Source organism: Lytechinus variegatus, chromosome 3 (genome assembly GCF_018143015.1).
Source record: "Lytechinus variegatus isolate NC3 chromosome 3, Lvar_3.0, whole genome shotgun sequence".
Classification (NCBI taxonomy): Eukaryota; Metazoa; Echinodermata; class Echinoidea; order Temnopleuroida; family Toxopneustidae; genus Lytechinus; species Lytechinus variegatus.
The window spans coordinates 19,160,369-19,183,952 of NC_054742.1; the positions used below are offsets into that span (position 1 = coordinate 19,160,369).

General features: G+C 35.0%; 1 protein-coding gene across 4 annotated transcripts in view; it reads right to left on the reverse strand.

Annotated features, from left to right (window-relative positions):
• Positions 1–203: 203 nt before the first annotated feature.
• Positions 204–23,584, reverse strand: part of LOC121410415 (solute carrier family 23 member 1-like) — a 28,892-nt gene continuing 5,511 nt past the window's right edge. The window contains exons 1-14 of one of the 4 annotated variants that reach the window (XM_041602494.1): positions 19,167–19,397; positions 11,107–11,325; positions 10,332–10,489; positions 8,621–8,709; positions 7,568–7,620; positions 6,390–6,571; positions 5,799–5,919; positions 5,137–5,293; positions 4,070–4,323; positions 3,536–3,665; positions 3,182–3,325; positions 2,404–2,499; positions 1,676–1,933; positions 204–537 (exon numbers count right to left, since the gene is read on the reverse strand). In XM_041602494.1, coding sequence (XP_041458428.1) covers positions 500–537; positions 1,676–1,933; positions 2,404–2,499; positions 3,182–3,325; positions 3,536–3,665; positions 4,070–4,323; positions 5,137–5,293; positions 5,799–5,919; positions 6,390–6,571; positions 7,568–7,620; positions 8,621–8,709; positions 10,332–10,489; positions 11,107–11,325; positions 19,167–19,205 — 1,938 coding nt within the window. In that variant the 5' untranslated portion in view covers positions 19,206–19,397 and the 3' untranslated portion in view covers positions 204–499. Of the gene's footprint in view, positions 538–1,675; positions 1,934–2,403; positions 2,500–3,181; positions 3,326–3,535; positions 3,666–4,069; positions 4,324–5,136; positions 5,294–5,798; positions 5,920–6,389; positions 6,572–7,567; positions 7,621–8,620; positions 8,710–10,331; positions 10,490–11,106; positions 11,326–12,036; positions 12,228–15,373; positions 15,730–19,166; positions 19,398–23,584 lie in introns of those variants that run through there. The other 3 variants (XM_041602493.1, XM_041602495.1, XM_041602492.1) reach the window with 3 other exon arrangements.

Genomic DNA, 23,584 nt, shown 5'->3' on the forward strand with positions numbered 1-23,584 from the left:
ATATGTAACAAACTTCAATTTCTTTGTGACTTTCACTTGTGTTTAGGGGAGGGCTTAGGGACACTTGCCCCCCCCCCCCAAAAAAAAAAAAAAGTAAAGGAATAAAATTTCATTAGCCAAAATGTATCACAAAATTAGATTTTCATTTAAAAGAGGTAAATATTTAACCATGTCCTGCTCTGTCAATATTTTTGGTTCATGACACTCTCTTCATGTTTAGCCTCACCCAAAGTTCAATGCATTGAAAGAGAACAAGTCATTAATTTGGAGAATATCTGGCAGCACTCAAGTTGTATATTCGAGTTCATTCTTGATGCATCCTTGAATAATCATCACCTTAATAAGTCACTTAATCACCATGAAATGATAAAAATATGCCCTCTTGAGTCTTAGTAGATGTTGTCTAGGACAATGATACAGTTAGGAAGGACTGAGCAATGCACCCGTGAGTTGTCACATCGGTGGTATGGAAGACAGTAGGATAGAAAGGATGTAGATCTCATGCAACATTTCCTTCATTGTCAGACATTGGAATGTCTGGAGAAAAAAATGACAACAGTGTTATTCTTACAATTATGTGATATAGAGGTTTAGATAAACTTGGTATACTAGTATGTAAAATACTAGTACTAGAAACTGCTAAACTAAGGTGGAGCTCAAATGTTATTGTGTTCTAAATGATTAACCTTAACTAGTTTTACAATCAGAAGAATATTTTCATGTTAGTGAAATAAATATATGATATTGGATGGCTCAGAATGGAATACCAGAAATATCCCAGAAATATTATTTTAGATCCGATTTGATGGATTTTTAGTGCTGTGCTAAGTTGATTGTTTTCTTCTTGTTCAATTCAACTTTTTGTTGTGGTGGACTTGCTAGTTAAATACAAAGTATAGTTTTGTGAATGTGTGGAAAAATAATAAACCATTTTATTCATAAATTTTCATGGGCTCTAATATCTCTGAATTATTTTCTCTGTTATCTGACAATATTACAAGAGTTGGGAAAATATTCATGGAATCGCAGATGACGAAAGTTTTTTACAGTAAACACCATGTATCACAGATGAGTGGAATATTTGCCCTAACAGGGGGAATATTTCTGTATTCCATGAAATAAAGCCATCCAATATCATGATCATCTTTCCAACCCCCACCCCCCTGTCCCCAAAAAAGGGAGAAATTTGATTGGACAAGTCATAAAATCACAACTTTGTAAGATAAAATTTGGTCTTACATGTAGTTCATTACGACGTCATTGAGTATCACTGTGCTCTATACTGCACATCACATTGCTTTAATTGTATGTGTTGTATATTTCATGCATTTGGGCATGCGTACTATACTGTTGATTACGATCTCATTTTCAATGGTAAGCTTTGTGCAGGAGCCTGTGGGATATTTGTCACATTTCAGTCATTTTAGGGATATGCTCTGGTAATGAACACACAATTAAAACGGACCAAAAATTACACGTTTTTAATGTATCGCTAAAACACTCTATATAATGATAATAGACAATATTGTTTACTGTATCATTAGCAATATCACTACTGTGACACATTTTGCCATGTTATTGTTTATGAGTGGGGTGGTACAGTACAGTTTTAATAAAAGGAACATTTTTAAAAGTTTATTTAAATAATATGGTCTCACAGAATAAAGATACTCACCATGTTCTTTCTTTGATTTCCTTGGTCTGCATCTCCTAAAGTATTTTTTTAGATTTATCCCTTTAAATGTGGGGCTGAAGGGAAGATATCTTGCCCACTTCCATTTCCTGATATAGCCCATCCCAAATGGCATCTCATATGACCTGAGGGTGAGTTCCATCACTTCTTCTGAGGCATCAACAAAGTCTTCATCTTCCTCATCATCAGCCATTCCATACATGTCTCTCCATTTTGTGAGGCCTCGCTCCTCACGAGTACCTGCGTAAGGTAGCATGCAGGAAAAATATGTTTAATAAATCAACATTATACGGATGTTGACAGTCGACACCTGGCATGTGTTTTTATCAACAAGAAACATGAAAAAAGTTTTTTGCACCAAAAATATTAACATTGCTATCAGAGTGCTGCATGTGTGATGTTAATTTGTTTCTTACATAAAAACACAAAATGGAAATGAAAAGCATGTATTTCTTCTTAAAAATATTGAAATATTTACTGAGTTGTTATAAATTGCTTCCAAAATTTAAAGAAGCCTCTAAGAAGTATGTAAAAAAATTGAACACCAATGAGCTGACATGAATCATTTTCCATCACTGTTCAGAAGATCACTACTGAACACCGACCACTTTTTTTCCAAAATGCTATATACATGTGTGGAACAAATATCATTGATGAAAAACACATACATTGTACATAGAGATTACTGAATATTTTCAGTGCTTACTTACCTGGTACTGTATTGTCTAGGAAGAATCCAACAGCTCCACCAACAAACATACTAGTCTCTAGCAGAACCAATACAACTTGGTCAAATGTTGCATTTCCTAAAAGAGATTTTTATCGAAAAAAATAAGAGTCTGTACTGGAAGGTATTTGATGGATAGCCTGTCCATAAACAATAAATAACAATCCAATCAGGCTCCATTGCAAAAAATACTATTATGATTATGGTATCTTCAATGGTAATTTGATAGAAGCCTTTTTTGTGATTGGCTGTTAAACATTACTGACCACTGGATAACAGAGGATAAAGGTAATAATCACTTTCATGCAACATGGCCCAGAAATATATAGGAGATTTGATGTTCAACTTATGAGATACATAGTACTTATTTGTGTTTGATATACATTAATACCTTAAGAATGGTTAGGGCCGTTTGTAGAAACAATTGTGATCAATCACAACATTTATTCTTTTTAACCAATCAGAAGTGCACATTTGAGAATTACCCTTGATTTTGTTGTTGGTGATGAAATACAATTAATTTTGCAATGGGCCCTTAGAAACATTAGTATAAAGTATCAAATTTGCAATGTTTTTCTTTCAATCAAATACAAAAAAAGCACTCAAGTGTAGTGATTCATTTAATTCAAGCATTATTTTCCTCCCGTGCAAACCTCTTTTTACAATGGACATTTTATACATAAGGGAAATATTGCCAATTTAAGAGAAGAGAATTGTGTGATTTCTTGAATATGCTGCTCATAGTATCCCTAGATGTGTACCTGTGTTGATAGACTCTGGATTTTCTAGGATGTAATCAGGAATCACAATACCAACATAGAATGAGAAACCAACAATGAAGAGGTTCCGTGGTGAGTTGAGGTCCACAAACTGAAGGTTAGAGATTCCAACTGCCATTACCATACCTAGAATATTCAGCAATTAGATAAGAAAAGTAAAGAGAGATATGATTTACAGGGGAAAAAATACAAAAATTATAAGATATTTCTGAATGTGAACAATAGATTTCTATAGTTAATATGGGTAACCATATCAATTTGAGTAGAAATTCCTTAATCATTTTGAACAACCAATACAATCAATTCAAAAGTATAGGAGAGAGAAGATTAATTTACCGAATGTTGTAGAAAGAACACCACCAATGACTGGGTCTGGAATAGTGGAGAAAAAGGCACCAAACTTGCCAAAGATTCCCACGATCATTAGAATACATGCAGCGACTTGAATGACAAGACGGCTTCCCACCTGAATGAAAAAAAAAATTCCATTCAAATAGAAAATGTGTTGAGTAAGGGTGAAGTTCACACCTACTCATAATGTTTGAACTAAGTATTCATTATACAGTCATAACAAATCCAAAGAAACTTTGTTAGGAACTACTAAAGAGGTCTGAAGTCTAACCCTTATTATTGAAGACTATTTTGTATTGAAAGTGTAGAGGGCGACTAAGCCAAACCAAGACGGCCGACCAAACAATAAATCCAAATCAGAAGGTCATTTTCACATATTTATATGCTTTTATGAAATAAGTGGGGGAAGCTGAAATCCCACCATCCCCCCCCTGGATCTGCGGCCAATGCAGTGTATGTGTATATGAAAATATTGCAATCAGAGGTAGATGTGAAAATATTGACTTGACTCGATCATACCTTGGTAATACCTATAGCACCGATATTTTCACTGTATGACGTAGTGCCGTTCGCTGTGCCCCAGGCTCCCGCCAAAATGCACCCGATACCCTCCATTCCGATACCACGATTGATTGCATGAGCAGGTGGGGGAGGGGCACCCGACAGTCTGGCGCAGGCGTAATAGTCACCCACAGATTCCACCATAGAGGCAAGTACACCAGCCAGCATACCCAGAGTTCCAGCGGTAGTCACGCTTGGAACACCCCACTGACCTGATTTTAAAAAGTGAAAGATCAAGATAGAACATCTGAAGGGGACCAACACAATACCATGCGCGTCTTTAGGGATACATGGTTTCCAATTACACAAGTTTCCAAGAAAAGACCAGGGGGCCGTGTTATAAAGCCGTTCATAAGTTAAGAGCGACTTTAAGAACGACTGGTGATCCTTTCTTACGCGCTAAACCATCGCCAATTCAATATACCACTTACCGCAAGAAGGGATCACCAGTCGTTCTTAAGCTTTATGAAACACACACCCGGTCTTGTTACATTTAATATATAGAAATAATAATTCAGTTTATCATAAAAGTAAATTTTGTGTGTTTGTGGTGTCTATTCATGATTACAGAATTGCTTCATCAATTAATCAAAACGTTTCTTCTTTTTTAAAGATTGAGACTTCTAAGCAGTGAATGATAAGGATCTCACTATTCCAAATGAAAACGTTTACTTCAGAATTACCAGTGGTCTAATTAGTCAAAAGATTTCCGGTGGCACAACACAGCACATGGGGCAAATTTTCTAAAAAGTCACGAGTGAGCAAAAATCTTTGACCTTTTAATGATGAAAAATCTAATTATGTGATGGATATTGACTAATATTCAGAAAATGATTTAATTTGACTTTTTCCTTTCCTACCCATCTTTTTTTCCCTTCTTTTCTGAGTGACTCTTTTTTTTTGGGGGGGGGTTCAATGTCCCCCTCAGCCAGTCATTATTATCATTAGATCTATATTATTGATTATTATGAAATACCTCTTATTGTTTGCAAAGATCATAATGTTCATTAATTTTGATGACTTACCTGGATATGGGAAATCAAACCACGGTGACTCAGCTAAGACCCCCTGAGTTAGATCAGTACGAGCCCCATAACCATAAGCTTCGGGGTCAGTGGGAAATACATTCGTTACCGTGAAGATGTAACTGAACAACCAACCAATCAAAATGGCTAAAATGATCTACAAAAAAGACAAGAACCAAAAGTAATGGGGTATTCATCCGACTATCAAAATAAATCATAACACTTCAAAGTCAAGCTATATTATTCCATGAAGCAGTCATTCTTTTTTTTTAAGTTTTACAACTTTTTTTTCTAAAATCTAACGCCACTTTATGAACGACTTAGACCCTGAGAATGCGCAAAGTTCATATAACCAAGAAAAAAATTCGAGTAGGGGATTAGACATGTATTTGTTATCAAATTATCCAAAACATATTCATAATGTAGACCCATATTTGACAAACCTTTTAAAAGATTGACACAAAAAGTATGTTAAAGATAATATTAAAGAAACAAATATAAACAGGAAAATTAGGCATGTGACATGGTGACAAAAATTCAAAATATATCTGATTTAACTTATTAATGTCATACACTTATAATTACGAATGTGTAGCCCCCCCGGCCCGGTCTCATCATCATTTAATTTTTAATGATTGATTATAGGCCTAGTGAGTACTTACTGGAAATAACTTGAAGATTGGAAACTTGGTGACATGACACTTTTTGGTTTTGTTGAAAGCTAGGCACGGAATCGGGAAACGCTCCAAATATTGTGAGAATACAATTATGATGATAATCACCCTAAATAAGAAATTTCAAACAATCATATCCCATTAAATCATCATTATCTATAAAGATAAATCCATTTACTACAACGGACCAACATATTTTGAGATTATTTGGATAAAACTCAGTGTTGGTAGAATGATCGTAAGCTTATAGTTAGCAAGTAGACAAAACCTGTTAAGGGTCATATTCTGGCAACAACTTGTTTAGGGGCCAAATGTGTAAAAGAAGCCCGAAAAACTTGTTTAGGGGCTATTTTGCACACAGAGAAAATGGTCGTTTAGGGAGTGATTCGAAATAATTTGGCCACGCATGTGTACAGCAATACATTTGACTGGCCCCCGGGTATATAGCCTTTCTAGTTTCTCAGATAATTTTGGGTACTAGTAAGTTTAAATATAAACCTATATCAGTGGAGGCATTTTCCACAATACTTTTCATAATTTTGTATCCTATGACCATTATTCCATCTCCTACTGACTTACATCCATGCGATACCCCAGTGGACTGAAGCCTGTCTAGCAGCTTCCTTGAAGAGAGACAGTCCAATAAGACCGATGGTAGGAGCGATAGCTAACGGACCAATGAACTGCAGTAGAAATCCCATTATTCCAGTAAATCCTATCACTACCTGGACAACCGATGCAACCATCACGGCACCTTGAATCTAGGGGAGAGGGGTTGAATTTCATTATTCAGTTCATTTATTTCAAATTCCATATAAAAATAACATAAAAAGAAAATTACATATATCTATACACAATAGGAAAGCAAAGATTAAAAAATAATTTGGTATACATGGTATATACAAATAATGTCAACATATTGTACTTATAACAGAAATTAGGGGAAAGCCACAAAAAGCCAGATGGCTTGACGAGCAGGCTACCCTAGTAGGGGGAATAAATTATTGTCAATATTAAAATAAAACCAGATATTATTATTACTTATTATTCGTACTGCACTTATCCCATTAGGCCCAAAGTGCTTAGATAGAAAACTATATTGAAATTAAATTAAGAATAGAAGAATAGGACAAATACCACACAACCCTATACAAAGCAGCATATCTAAAATATTTAAGATGTCAGCAAGTATTTCTTAAGTTTCCTTTTGAATACGTTAAGTGTTTTACAAGACCGAATTTCAATTGAAAGACTATTCCAAACTATTCCAAACCACTACAACTTTAGTGTAAACGTTGTTAAACGGCACCTTTATACACTGGAAGTGTCACGTTATTTCGAGGGTTTCTTGCATGACCCCCTCTTAATCGAGATCAATAACTAATCTTAAAAAGCGTAAACATCTTATCGAAACCCGTTCCAGATTTTTTTACATTGACTTTTCCTTTTCAATGGGAATGACTCTTCTATTAACCTCTTCAACTTAATTTTCCACTGCAGTGTATATGGAAAATCTCTGAAGAGATTAGGGTTATCAGACCAAGATTCATTGAGTCATCTGAATTAATATTACCGGAAGGATGTAAAAGATAAATAAACAGGGATCGATAGGAACTAACCAGTATCCTCCTCGTATTCAATATCTTTCTTCCAAGCATACAATTTTCTAACAATTTGACGGTAAATCAAATAGTTTTTAAACTATATGTCAATGTAAAAGAGGAATCTGAAAACAGATTTGGATAGGTGACCCTTACCTCTTGCATCCTGCTACGGAATTCCGCATGTATTTCCTCATCAGTTGCATTAGCTGGTAGAAAGAAAAACAAATAAGTTAATCAAAAACAAGTTCTTATACTCTACTATTCATTTATATTATACGCATAAAAGTTTTGCTTCAGAAGCCAGCCAAGCAAATTCCCCTTTTCCGATTGTTAGTATATTTTTACATAATATACAAAAAATAACATCATATTTCATCCTTCTCTCTTTTATTTTCTTTTTTTCCTGGTCGTTTATTTTTTGGGAGCCCCTCCATCTCTACGCCACTGAACCAATGCGTTAAATTATGATTAACAAAATAACTTATGACGTTTGACAACTGTGTCCCTATTTTTTTACAACTATAGGTCCGCCCAATGACAGAACTGATCTTCCAGATGGGAAATGCTAGGCCATTATCCAAGAGGATTTTACACATTATAGGCATAAGGGTTTCATAAATACTAGAACGAAATAGACCAAACTATATATAAACAAAGCTGCTAAAATGCAAGGGAATAAATGAGCGGGTATGACAATCGAATATCTAGATAAGATAAGTTTCGCAGTATACTGACAAAAATATTCATGAATAATGTTTAAAAATCAATCAAAACAACCACTGAAAGTAAAATTCAATTCGAGCTAACCACAGAATGCGAGGACATGAATATGATAGGTGTGGTCTTTTGTTTGAATTCATCTTTTATATCTTGAATTAGAGTACATATATCTATTTTTGTTATCTACAGTTTAAGTACTTGGGTGTTTAAATGCATATGAAAGTGTATTTCATTAATAAGCAATTATTAATAATCATCTATTATATTGAAATATTTCGAATCATTTGGCAGCGGTTTTGTTGAAGAATTATGATTTTAAAAAATCAAAAGCAATATAATGATATTATCAAATCAATGTTTTCCAAACGGACTTCTAATGAGCTCTTAGCCAAGCAACGAAAACGATTCTCTCTCAAAATAAAATCGGTATTCATAGTATTGGAGAACATTATTGATTGATTGATTATTATTGGATGACTTTCCTACCAGCTTTGGTTGGACAATCGCCCCTGATGCCCAATATAGCAAAAGTCGGGAGGAGAAATGTGAACGTTCCGCCTTGTACGATTGGTAATCTGCAATATCCATCAAATCATCATGGTTATTATTACGTAATTAAGACAATGAAGACGATGTAGGACAAGAGACAAGCAAAGAGAGAGAGAGGGGGGAAACAATGAATGAATTAGAGATGTTGAACAACAATTGTATGGACGTGCTTGGTTGCTCTTCCGAAAAGCAAGATTATGAAAGATACTGCATGGGAAAGTATGACCAACATAAATTAGAAATTGAAAGAAAGAGGAAATGCATTTCCAAAAAGGATATGATATTAGTAAGTCGATGCAGAGATGGGTTTCAGAGATCAGAATAGATCCGAGTGAGGAGTGGAGACAGAATAAGGACATGTTTTTCTACGAAAGTAACGACTCCTATTTGGTAGCTTATCTGCCAGTAGCACGGTAAAAAAAATGTCGAAATTATCGATGCGTGATCTATGAATCTATTATGTTTCCGTTGTTTTAAGGTTGCATAAATTGAGACTGTTGCAATTTAACAATAATTCAGATTGAAAGGTAACGTCCCAAATCTAATCAGAATCATTGATTATATTTATCTCTATCCGACAGAGAGTTATGAAACGATATGAAACGATTTTCAACTTGGTATGAAATATCCAGCAGGTATTTTTTTTTAGCAGGAAGAATTCTTAACTCAGTCATAGGATGGCGGAGCATAATATCCTCAACGTCAATGTTAGAATCAGTTTAATGAATAATATACATATTAGGGTTGGGATTAGGGCATTCAGTCACGATAGTCTCTTTTTTAACATCCCCTTATTCTGATCAACTTTGTGGATCATAACGGAAATCCGTCTCGTTATTGGTTTTACTTACCACATACTCCTGTAGATTTGGAATGTGCAATAAGGTACATAATGAACGATGGTGAAAGCAAACATGGTATTTTAAAGGGAAAGTTCACCCTGAAAAAAGTTTATTGTAAAAATAGAATTGAAAAAAAATATTGCAGAAGGTTTGAGAAGAGAATTTAAAAATTATTTGAATTTTAATTATTTGATTTCTTTGGTGAGACAAACACATCGTAGGTCAAGTAATGCAAGGTTCAATAGGAAAGGAAACAAATATTGGACTACTGTATACTAGGATTACCATCCGAGAGGTAATTTTTTTTTTCAAATAAGCAAAAAAAATATTTTTACGTATTTTTTATTATGTATTACAAATGGCATATTTCTTGTGTGTGCATATAAAGGGAGTGAAAACGCATTTATTTGAATACTGCGTTGGTAATTATCATTACCATATTATTTTGACATGAGGATAAATGTCCTAACATAAAATCACAAATAGATAAAGTTTTACTTCCATATGAACGGGTAAAATGGTGTTTAACTCCGAAATTGAAAAAAAATGATCATTAGAGTCCAAAATATGAAGCATTCGCAAAAGCATACATTATAAAGAAATTTAAGAAGTTTCCATGGTCATCTTCTATCCAGTCAAGGAAATATGCCGAAAATTTGTTGGAATTATGACTAATCAAGAACCATGGTACTATTCTTTCAGAAAATACAACAGCAGCACCTTGATTTTATAAAAGGTCTTGGTCTTTCTCTTTCTCTTTTTAAAGAGAGTGATTGCTTTAGGAAAATCGATTCTTGTTGATTTACCTGACGCCAAAGGTGGACTGCAGTAAGGTGACGAGTCCAGAGATAAAGAAGATAGTTCCTATGAGTTCTGCTAAGGTGCCAGGATCTTCAGCAAGACACAAGGAATTAGACAGGATCAAAGGGATTGCCAATACTCCACTGAACATCGTTAAGAAATGCTGGAAGAGAAGTATGATATTTAACCTAGGTCATTCGTTTTTATATTTCAATGTGTTTCTCAATTCGACTGATTCTTTATTATCATTATTATATTTACGCAACAAGAGTAATTAAAGATCTGAAAAGGGATTCCCTTTTGAAAGATATATATGTAAACATACATTTTAAGTGCTATCCATTGTAATATTTGTTTTGCAATAAAGACTCCAGACACTATTTACATACTTTATGCCACAAGGTCAGCGTACTATACTGATTAAGGTATGCATAGGAGGGAGAGATGTCATCATACTGATGGACAATAACGAGTTGGTATGTAAAATCAAAATCTGACATGATCCATCGAAACTTATGATGTTGAGAACTACAATCTTATGTTTGTTTGTTACAATCATGATGATTAAATTAAATATACCATAAGAAAGATTAATGATCGCACTGGTCTCACTGTATTGAACAATCATAATGAAAACTTCTATTTTTGATTTTCCTTGAAAAATAAATGGCAAAACTGAGATATCAATCTATAATGCGTTGTAATCTAGCGCAACTCTCTATCTATACTGGTCCCAATTCAAAGTTTTCTCACGTGAACATCGACCAAGATCATAGTTACCTGAAATGCTAGTACTATAGTGGTGTGCCAAGGCGGGTTATCCTCAATTCCATAAGTCACAACACTCTTTAAACGACCTAAGATGGCGTCAGCCTGAGCTTGTGCATCATTCACCAGATTTTCAGGGACTGGCATATCACTTTGGCTTTCTCGGTGTTTCTGGTAGCCGACATCAGCCTGGTCGTGGCCATTGCTTTCAACCTTCCCATCCTCGTTTGCCTGTAATCAATAGAGGAAAATGTTTCAGCTAGCTCATTTGATTTAGAAAAAAAAGAGTAATGTTAAACTTGTTATAAGTGATAAAATGATCTTTCAACAGAAAAAACACATTCATAGTAGCATCATAATTCATTACGCATTATTCATCGTACATTATAATATTCCTCATTATTATCGTCACAATCAGCATCACCATTCATTATGCATTATTCTTCATCATCCGGAATCATTTTTACCATCATCATCATCATCATCGTCATAATCACCATCATCATTGAACTATCACTGCTCGTGCTACTGCTGCTTCCAAAGAAACAACATTATCATTACTGATGTATTTTCATTTTTGTTTTGCTTCCATGCATTCTTTGTGCTTTTACCTTAGCCGATTGCCGAAAAAATAAGACTCGAATGACCGTTAATCTACATATACAGTGAACATGGTCGAGATGGTGCAGATTTTGCAAAACGAAGGAACGATAAACGGGAAGATTTTGTTGTTGTTGATGTTGTTGACACCGAGGTGGCAATAAGAAAACAAAACAACAATATTGATTTATCCACTTATTCTAAGATTTCTTCGGAGGTATATGATGTTAAATGTTAGGTACGAACGGAGTTCATTTTTGTATAGTAAACAATCCGAGAATAATGTACTGACCAAGATTATAAGTTATGAGATACATAATTTAAGGTAATGCGACACCCTACCTTAGGAAATGTGCCGTATGACTCCTTCCCTTCCATACCAATTAATGATCTTATCCTAGCAAATTATGAACAATACATGTTTCTACACAGGCAGCATTGTGACTTCTATGTCGCAGTCATAGTAATTACGAAACCAACTCCAGACACATTAAAAACTGGGAATGACATACAATTTGTTTAGTTTGCAATCGGTTCCAATGGTGTAACGAAGAAGGTTTCAAGAGGGTGAGATCCCGGGGGGGGGGGGGGCACTCGAACAAAAAAGTTGTAGGGGTGTGCCGCGGGCGAGACAAAAACGGGGGCCTTGGAGCGGGCTTCTTGTAAAAAGGAGGGTCCTCGGAACGGGCTTCGGAACTAAATGTTTATGAAAACGGGGGTCCTTGGAACGGATCATCAGCGTGTGAGTATTTGCGGATGCATCCCTATGGAACGGGCATGCGTGCATGATGCAGCTAGCGCGGCCTCCGCCGGGTGCACTCGCGCAGAGGCGATGGTCGGACAGCGCTCTGCGGCCGCTCATTGTAGCAGATCAATGCGTCCGGAACGGCGTAACGAAAAATATGCGAAGCTTTGGGGCGGATTTCTTTCTTCTTTTTTTCTCGATAAGAAGAAAATGCTATGCCTTGGAGCGGCTTTCTTTGTTCTTTTTCTCAATAATACAAAAATGCTATGCCTTGGAACGGAAATTTGAGTGTAAAAATGGGGGTCCACTCCGCGGCACATACCCACTATGCATTATATACTGAGTGCCCCCCCCCCCCGGGGGTGAGATAGACAATCATAACATCCATAACAACCGAATCATTCAAGTACATGTACAATATTAAAATGGATCCAATCAAATAAAAAACTATTGTGTTTTATTTATTTATTTCCATCGCAGATAGAATAAAAACCGAGAGAGTGTTATGGACTAACTTCCGCATCCACTTTCAAGTAAAAACAAACACTGAAAGGAAACTGCACCGGATATGGTGACTGGTCTAAATGTCCTTGTTGTGTCACAAAATCTAATAAAAACTACACTGATCTGCTTCTCAAATACTGACCATGACTATGTAACTTCGGAGTGACGACTTTGCACTTTATCGTTTATCAGTTGATATGAAATAGAACTGTGTTCAGTTACAGATGTTTATATATCATGTGAAAACAAGAATCAAAAGTCAGATGTGCTGATAATTTTGATTTTTTTTTATCTACAAAGACACGCGTACAGTGGTATGAAATATTAATTCTGATTTATGTATTATGTGATGACAAGTCATATGAGTCATTTTGCTGGTGAATGTGATACGTGTCTATTGTCATGACTGTATATAATACATTCATATCTTATGAGACATAGGCTACGTGTGGATCCTGGTTTGTGGAAAAAAATATATTACTCCTTGGGCCTGTTGCATAAAACTTTTTACCTGAGAAAACTCTGGTAAAAACTAAAAACTAAAGTAAGTCTGATTTCTGCCACTGACTTTAACACAGGGTTCTGTCGATTAACCTCATGTTAGCCGATATGAGATGAGGTGTGCATGGCTAATCAAGAGAAACGTTATAATTTGAATGCATTTTATTTCGCAAACAGTTATAATTTTAGTAGCACTTTAGTTGGAAGGTGCAGCACAGTATACTGCAACCATGGACTTTCAAAAGGCAACTGATGAGTTTAGATTTGCACTTCACATTTGCATTGATTATTTTGAGATTGTGGGGGTAGAGTATATAGGCGTTATAGCATAAATCGATAGATCTTTATCATGAAATATATAGACTTTATAAGAATCATTAACTTAGCAAAATAATAAAACTAAAAATGAAAGGGGATTAAAAGGGGGAAATGAATAAGAAGAAGGACCAAATTAAAAGTGACTGATAGATGTCTACGAAATGATAAAATCCGAGCCACAGTTCCTTCCTTCTTAGTGTTGATAACATTGATTGCCGAAGAAATATATACTAAACGTTAGGTACTTGAAATTTTTTATAAAAATACAAATGACCTATTAATATCGCATATTCTAGAGAGTGAAGTGCTGAACATAATATTTTTATTGTCATTTGTTGACTTTTATTGACTATTGTTGCATTTAGTAGAGATATTAGGAAGATGTGATATGAAAAGATATGAAAGATCAGATGAAATTCCAGCAGTAATGACAAAGAAAAAACAATTCGAATACCCAACTTGATTACATTTTTCTTTCTCTTCTCCTTTTGAGAAGAGAACTTTCGTCCCATCACACATTGTATCTGCATTCCCTTATCTTTCTTTTGTGTTAAATGACGATCAGTTGATATAGACATGTAAGAGTTACCCTCGAAGGCTGATAGACTTCAAGTTGATCCGATATATTTCATTCATTTATTTATTTATTTAAAACGGTGTAGATTTTTTTATGCTATCAGCTAACAAGCTGTTCTTCATCATGTCCATAATTATGTTTCACTCAAGCTCACATAAAACACAGCTTTACAGAAGAATAGAAGATTATTAGGCAAAGTGACGTGAAATGTGTCAGTCTACAAAATAAACTTGAACCTTACTATATTAGGCTCGCAGTTTTGTCTGCAACCGTTACCATAGCAAAGAAAAACAAACTGTACCAATTCTCCTTCTCCTCCCTAACTTACTCCTTCCCTCCCCACACATATTTTCCATTAGCAATTTTCTTCTCTGTTATGTCAACATTGGCCATGTTGATTCATGTTTTATGATTTGATTTGGCGTCACTAAACAATTTCCAAATCCCTTCCTATTCTCTGTCTTATGTAGTTTCTCCCTTATCCCCGTACGTTCCCTTTCCCTTTACACCCATGTCTCCCTGACCTCGACTCGTATATCATCATGAAGAAAACTTTGCGGGAGATGTGCATATGTCGTTCAAATAGAGTAAACTATTATAAGTCAAGATATGTCAATAACACCGACATTATTTTACCTAACACGAGTTGAATGAAATGAAAATGATATGTTAAATAATTATTCAGCTATACATGATTGTGTGCCGGGTACATCCAAGTGAAAATTCAGGTGAATGTAAATACTGACTGGATGATATAAGACGGGAATATACCATCCTATTAATTCAATTACCCTGTAAATACTAAAATCTGTATTCTCAATGCATCTATAAAGCTTTATATACATATTTTGATGACTGCAAAAAATGAACAGTGAGCTGCCTTGCGCATATAAAGAAAAATAAATCAATATAAATGATGATACAGCTCTCTGTATACAACATTTCGATTGCAATAGTTCGAAATGTAATAATTCTAAGATCGATGATGTGATTAAAACCACATGGACAAGGTCATAAATACAAGAAATACAAACCATAATATCTTCGTTAGCAGTAAGCATCCCCGTAAGCATCATCCGTCACTGTTGGTATAAGCGTTAATCCACATTAGACTCCCGTTGTGGACACCTGTGACACCTTGTACAACCAAACTGATAATTCAACTGTCACTGCACAAGCTGACTTTACTTTTGATCCAATGCCTTGAATTGCTCGCGAGATATCAATTCCAAGATCTCTTTCTTTTCATTCTTTGTTCCTTTGGTCAAATCATTCTAATTCTCTTTATGACTTTGACCGGATCCACATTACAATGAGAAGATAGCAATCAACATTCCACTGTGTTTTGTCTGAGGACAATCAAAGGAATTTTATATCACAAATCCATGGGACAATAATGGTCAAGAATTTGATCTATTGGATTCAGGTTCAATAACACAACGTGTTCTCATCTCTAGTCAAGCTCTGACTTTAAAAGATTCACCTTATAATCAGATCGATGGTGTTATGAAAACAACAAATGATGAAAGAAAATATATTATTATGTATTAGGGAAAGCAAGTAGACGGAAAATGAAGTTACACTGCAGTGATGATGATCAGCCTTTCGCTACTGTTGTCTCATCTCGTCACGTCTCAACCATGCAGAATGACAAGTAACAATAGCAACGACAATAGATGTAATTACTAATATACAATCGATCATAATCATTCATACAAACATTTATCAAACAAAAAAAATACATTATTCATTATTATCTTACATCAAAATGAATATGCTACATGCATTATTTGTGTTTGTACCTACGTGCATTATCATAAAATGTATCCTTAAAATAAAAGAAGTTTCTGCAGCAGAGTCTCGAGAACACTTGTAATTTTACCAGATTGCGTAATCTTACATTACTATCATGTAAAATTACAGGAAATTGGTATTTGGTGTATGGAACCTTACAAATTTCCTTAAATAAAACACAATTTTCCCTTTTTTAAACAGACCTGTTCTGTTAGATTGTAGAAAAAATGCTGTTTCATGAATATACAGAATGGTTCTGTTATTGCTTTCTGCAAAATCTTGTTGTTGTTTTTTTTTGTAAAATCAGGTTTTTTTTATATTGAGTGTCCTTAAAATAAAAAATAAATGAATGAATGAATAAATACTCAGCTTGTCAAAGACTATATTGTATCTATACTGGCAGTGTACGCAATCACGGCAGTGTAAGTAACATTATGATTTTTAGGTAAAATGATACCTAAAATGTCTGTAAATGAACAACTTTTCACAATTATATATATAGAGAAATCGAGAAAAAAATTATCTCACCATGGAAGCTTCACTTAAATCTAAATTTGAGGTCGTCAGAAACGTCGACATCATCCCGAGTTGTTTAATAGTCAGATCTACGTACAAAGTATAATGTTAAAGATGACCCACTGATGTTTGGCATTAAATATTTATTTCTGGACGGACAATTTTAAAATGATCTCCTTCATATGTAACGCTCCATGCATCATAACCCCAAATTACATTATTTTAAAGTTGAAGTTCTATATTCATACTTAGCGATTATTTTCCAGTGGATTAACCCTTTTCTTATACTTTATACTTGTTTCGACATTTTCTGTTCTTCCATTTGAAAATAAGAAACAATTCAGTTTGAATGTAACTTTATTATCATATTGTCACTATTGTGATTTTGTTTTCTTTTACAGCTTCATTTTCCCCAAAATGGCCTGTTAAAAAGTGACTTATTTTTTATAATGTGTACAATGTTACTTATTATTCTGCACTTGTGATTCTAATTCTATATTGATTGGCAAACTTAACTTAGTTTTAAGAATATTTCCCTATAAAAATTACAGTGTTGCTAAAAAAAAATAGTGACCCCCACCAGAAAATAAACATATTCAGTGTTTAAATTCTACCATCTTTTAGATATTTAATTGTGATGCCAGGTAATGAAATATTATATTCAATATAGATTTTTTTTTTTTTGGGGGGGGGGGGCTCGCCGGACATTGTAACATTGTTGTCTATGTTTAACACTCAGCATATAAAGGAATACATTTTCTGATGGAGTTCACTAAATTGTTTAGCACCACCATATAGGCCTATTATATTACAACAGTATCAACTTTCTTGTATAATAGTCTATGAATACATCGTAATTAAAATAGGACATTTATAAAATTTAAATCCACAAAGCAAATCATAAAGGAACATACATGATTCATAAGATTTTTTTTAGAACAGGATTTTGTTATTTTCAGAATAAAGACGTCATGCTAAGGGCACCTATAGTTCAAGAATTTTTAATATTGAACAATATAAAAATAATGAATTACAAGTTATTGTAGTTACCATTTCTGCATTCATAATTAATGTCATGACATGTAAACATGACCATCCTGCGCATCCTACGTAATATTTGTAACATTCCATTAATTCATACATTCCTAAAAATGGATAACCATGAAAAGCGGGACACTTCATTAAACACGCAAATACACGCATTTCCATAATAATCGAATGCATATATACCTCTTCATTATAATCGGTTGCAAGTTCGTTCAGATATTTAAATACTTGGATCATTCTATGTTGATTTCATCGAACTGGTAGTTCTTGTCACTTTATTTCTCTAAACATTTTGAATTATAATTCAATATTTATTTCATATACGTGTGATGATCGTAATCATTAATGGATAAAATTTTCTCAGAAGATTTCAAGTTAACACACTAAATTTTAACTTAACTGTACACCATGCCCGCTGAATATGAACCATGGATAACAACTGGGCGTTGTGGCGTGCGCCTGTAATCCAAGCTGTGGGGAAGTTACAAATTGATGCAGAGGTTCGAGGTTCGAGCCCTGATCACGTCTTTCGGATGGTGACTTTAAAGGTCGGTCCCAGACGTAAATAATCATACCTGATTGATACACGTCTGACAAAACTCAAATACACACACACACACAAACACCAGTTTCCAAATGTTGAAAGAAAGTGATTGTGAAATTTATAATATTAATCACAATATAATAGCAATTTTACACGAAAGCTACATTACATTTAGTTAGAAGCAGGATGTTTTTTTATTCTTGTAAACATTTCGGGAATTCATCCAAATGCTGAGGAAAGATATCCATGACTACTGTTAGGATGCTAATAAAATTCCAATTATCAGCTCAACTTTTCGCTCCAGTACTCCAAATGATAGGCGGTCGTTTTTCACTGTATACAATACCTGTTCTTGGGTGTTTGGGGGTAAAATAGAATAAGGGTGTCACCCCTTACCCTTTCAAGCCTATTGTATTTACAATGAAACTCTACACTATCATTGTTGAAATGACATACCACTGCAAGAGACCATCGACTATTCTGCATGCATTTGTCAAATAATATACTGTAGCGTTACCATTGTAGAATTAGAACTGGATTTGGATTGAATTAATATTATTCAGGCCAATCTGACGGAAATATTAAGGTATGAGTTTTGTGGAATTCAAACAGGATGACTGAATTGATGAGATGTGAAGGAAGCTTTCATTGAAACATGACTCACTAATTAGTAAACCATGCAATAACAGACCATTAGTTTATCAAATATAAACATTATGCCTATAACCTTAATATAACAGTCATACAATCGTCCCAAAATCATCAAGATAAATTTGTCTTCCTGAACTATAAGTACAAGCTTACAAATAGATCCTACACATGACTAGTATCAAAGATCGATGATGTGGTATTATACCACCAATGAGACAGTGACAATAACACAGAATAATAAACATGAAGGACACGAGACAAATATTTGAACTTACTAGACTGCTAACAGCCACAGGGGAATATTCGATCTCCATTCTTATATTCCTCTATAAGCTGTTTTAACTCCTGTGTGTAGTTCGTGAAGTTCGTCTTTAGCAGATCGTAAGTGAGTAGAGGTCTGACAAGAAATACGATACCACTACACCACAGAGAAGATGGCTTGAATGTTTTGGGTCTGGTTGTTGTTCAGAGTATAGACTTGGGTACACAGGCAATGTTTAACGAGGGTGACGTAGTCTTCATTAACAGACTTTGAAATTATGGGTAAAGGGCAGTCAACCATCCCGTCAACCATACTTCCCCTAAGCAAATTCTAAAGTCCAACGTCGTATATGTTTGCGTTACTAGAGTTCTTATTCAAACTTATGTGATATAATGTACAGCAAATAAAACATGATATTTTTACCATGTCTGTTACTTATATAAGTGTGAACTAATGAAAAGGTATCATGGCAAAACGATGAGCCATTAATCTTAACAAAGGCTTCGGAACTAACATACAAGTAGGTTGGGGTTGGGGGCTAAACCAAACCACAAGACACCCCCAAACCCAAAAAATATGTGATTTATTTTCTCATTTTTATACACGTTATTAAAAAAGTGGGCGATGGCCCCCCCCCCCCACCGCGCGCCTTCGCGGCCCCTGTTCTACTCCCATTAATGAATGCCAAATTTAAAGATGACATTAAATTCAAGTAGAGATATCTATGATTCCTCAGAAGATTGTGTGTTTCAGTGGATTTTTATTTTGTTGAGGGGCTGGATATCTGAGATTTACCTCCTGGAACATCTCATCTTATTATTACGTAACTTGTTATCATCTCTTGAAGGAGAGACAATATGTAGCATTTTGTCTTACGTTTAGAACTTTATCAATGCAAATTCAGGGAATACTGTTTGATAATGAAACGACTGTAGTCTCAAACGTGAAGTTTACACAAACTTGAATGAATGAATCGATGGCATGACCACAATAAAGGAAGTAAAACTGTCGATGAAGGATATTGAATTCAATTAAAGTATATGTAATAATATTTGCTTAGAGGGAATACAGTTCGGAGAGCATTTAACAGTGATCTGGTGTTAAAGCCCATGAGCGCTCAGTATTGCGATCCGATATACTACGCGATTTTTTTTTTACTACATCGCATCAAATATGAAGGTTCCAAGAAGTAAAATTATTTTATTTGAAGTTCGGCCTAATGATACCAGTAATAAATAATTTCGCTTTGTGGCAAGCCCTATTGTCGGAGTAAAGTCCAAATCGGTTTGAAGTCGCAGCCGACGATGACGTCATTACGATTTGGAATTGATTTTTTTTCCTAAGGAGGCTCGAACTTGACTGAATTTCGTTTTCAGTTATTATTACCACTATTCTGAACCCTGATCGCTAAGATTTTATTGGTTGGAACCTTCATATCAAATGTTATTACAATTTCTTTGAAATTCAGATCGCAAACTTTCTCTAGCAATGTTTCTTGATTGAAGCCTGGAGCGATAAAAAACCCAAACAATCTATTCAATTCATTTTCAATTCAATTTGTTTTATTTTCATTTTCAGATAATAAACATAACAACAAACATACTAGACATACATAATATACAAAGCAGAATGAACATCATAATAGATACTTCAGTTACACTACAAAAATGATCTGTATCCGGTTCATCCTTAAGTGGGGAAAATAATTATGAAAGGGATCGAGAGTCAAAGCATCGTGCCAAATAGAGAATTTGCATGTATTATGGAAGGTATTCTGAAATAAATGATTGTTTAAGATGTTTTTTTTTTCTAATGTGGTGGATACAATTCCAGAATTAAGGACCTGTATAAATTATAGTTTTCGTGAAAGTGTCCTTCTTTTTTTAGTGTGTATGCACCGTATTGTCATGATTGTGAAGTTGTGGGTGTTTTTTAAAATCAACAGAATAGTTATACCATGGTCACATTTGTTCTACCTCGGCCGTACGGCGAGTCGAAAACAGCCGTTTTATCAAATTTGATTCAAACCACCTATATGTAGTTGGACAAAAAATGTTAAAACGGCTGTTTTCGACTCGCCGTACGGCCGCCGTAGAACAAATGTGACCATGGCATAAAGTGCCTAAGTATTCTCAAACACGAGAATTAAAGATAAATCAATGATATACTAGGTCAATCTACGATCAATATGTCCCACCCTTCAACTTCGCTCTGCGCGCCCATGCCCTGTTTTCAAACATATACAGAGTAAATTTCAGACTAAGAAGTGTGTGGAAAGGATATTGCATGATGAATTTACTTTTGATAATTATATTTGAGACAATAAAATCGTAATACAAAAGTACATTGTTTGGACGTGAAAACCATATTCTGTAGCTCTTGATTACTCCCTCTCTCTCTCTGCGCATAATTAGTAGAATGAATAGTCTTTGCAGTGAATTTTAATTGTGTTTAATCCCAATGACATTTGTTCTTCGGTGCTCTAAAAATACTGCTTTTATACTCCATTTTTAAATACAAAAAGTCCATACCGTGGGATTGCATGCGATCCCAACTCCCCCCCCCGCCCACACTCTCCCTACTTGGTCGCTTCCCTCCCTCGCCGAGGATCCCACACTGTCACAGAATTTAACCCCCGTGCGCCATCATCCGGTCAAACCAATTGGTAAAAAACTAGATCCCCCTGTTCTTAACTCCGTCAAAACAAAAATTATAAAGGGGTGACTCTTGTTCCTGTGTAGAACTACAGGTCATGAAATGAAATGAAGGAGCACCAATAATTATTCTTGCTGTTTGATTTTCAGGGTGTTGATCGACTGCGATGGAATGAGTGCCAGTCAAATTTCAAAATGTCGCCCTCTGTTATACATCTTTACTTAAAAACGCAACTCGAAAAATGGATCCTTTTTCCTTTGAGGCTGTGTTTCTATCCGTGCTGTAAATTTCTTGTTTTCATCTCATATCTTATCTGGGGCAGCGATAGGAGGCAGAGGGCGACCACCCCCTTGGATTTTTCGAGCAGTGAAAACAAGAGGAGAAGCAAGACAAAAAAACGGAAGGAACAAAGAAGAGTCTCAACATTAGACCCCCTATAAAAAAAAGGTTCTGGGTTGTGAATCACGTTATTCAAATGAGAAATGACATCACCTATATGTTGTCTTGCCCCCCCCTCCTCTATGACAATATAATCATGGCACTGCCCCCGTCACAGTGTCAAAGGTCTAACTTTTTCACCTTCCAAGGGCTGTCTGTGTATTCTCCCAGCATTATAATCAGGAAGCCTCGGTTGGATTACAGAAATGAAATAGATTTATTGCAACAAATCTCACCGGCTGTTTCCTGAACTGTAAGCCAACCCATGAAATAGAGGGAGGTTTGATTTCATACTCACCCCCCCCCCCTGCCTTTCCCCTCTTTATAATCATAGGTTAATGAATTATTCAGAAAATACAGAATACGTCGTATTTTAACAATAACATGGATAAAACCTTGAAATATAGTCCATCAACAAGGAGAAATGTTAAGAACTTTCCCTTATCCATTTTCAATTTGTTTTTTTTTTAATCCAGGCCTAAAGTATATTTCCTTCATAGTCTGGTGTCTAATTCGCCAACGAAATCAATAGTTACAGTTTTTTGCTGGTTGTCACCAACATGAAATAATGTAATACATAGAAAATTAAATAACAAATTAATAAATGAATTATTGAACAAGTAAACTATCGAACCATCTTAAGCATTTTCACATGATTATAAAACAGGGTGGCGACCACCCCCTCATAATTTTTCAAGAATACGGTGAATACCTCGACCCCCCCAAAAAAAGGGGGTTCCCATTGCCCCACCCCCGCCTATAAACAAACAAAAAATACTGATGCTGTCCCTGTTTGAAAAAAAAAAACTCCCAGCAACAGACTAAGAACAGGGGAAGCAAAGAATTAATTGAACTGAAGAGTTTGTAGGACTGATTAGAGAAATATTGGTCGGTGTTGTTAATTCCTTTACTAAACGTTTCTTTTTTTTCTTTTCTTTCTCCATTTCGTCTTTCCCTTTGCCCCTAAATAGTAGTCCTATATGGTATGTTCCTCGTCCTTGTAGATAAGCCACTGACTTTAGGACAAGTCCGATGTGGAGTGGGTTTTGCCGTGATCATGGTGATGACGGCGTGACTTTAAATGGTGTCATTAGAGTTCAATCTTAAAATCATATTCAAGTAAGTAGTATAGAGAAAAAGAAATGAAAAGAATTTGCGCTTTTGAAAGATTTCTACAACCCATGAAATAGTTCGAGGTTAAACTAATATTAAAAGGATGACACGCCCACAATACCTCAGGGATGTTGTTGAATAAACAATGAACGAAACGAAGCATAATGTTCGGAGATATGATCTGATATACAAAATATTAACAGTTGCAAAGAATAATCTCTGTTT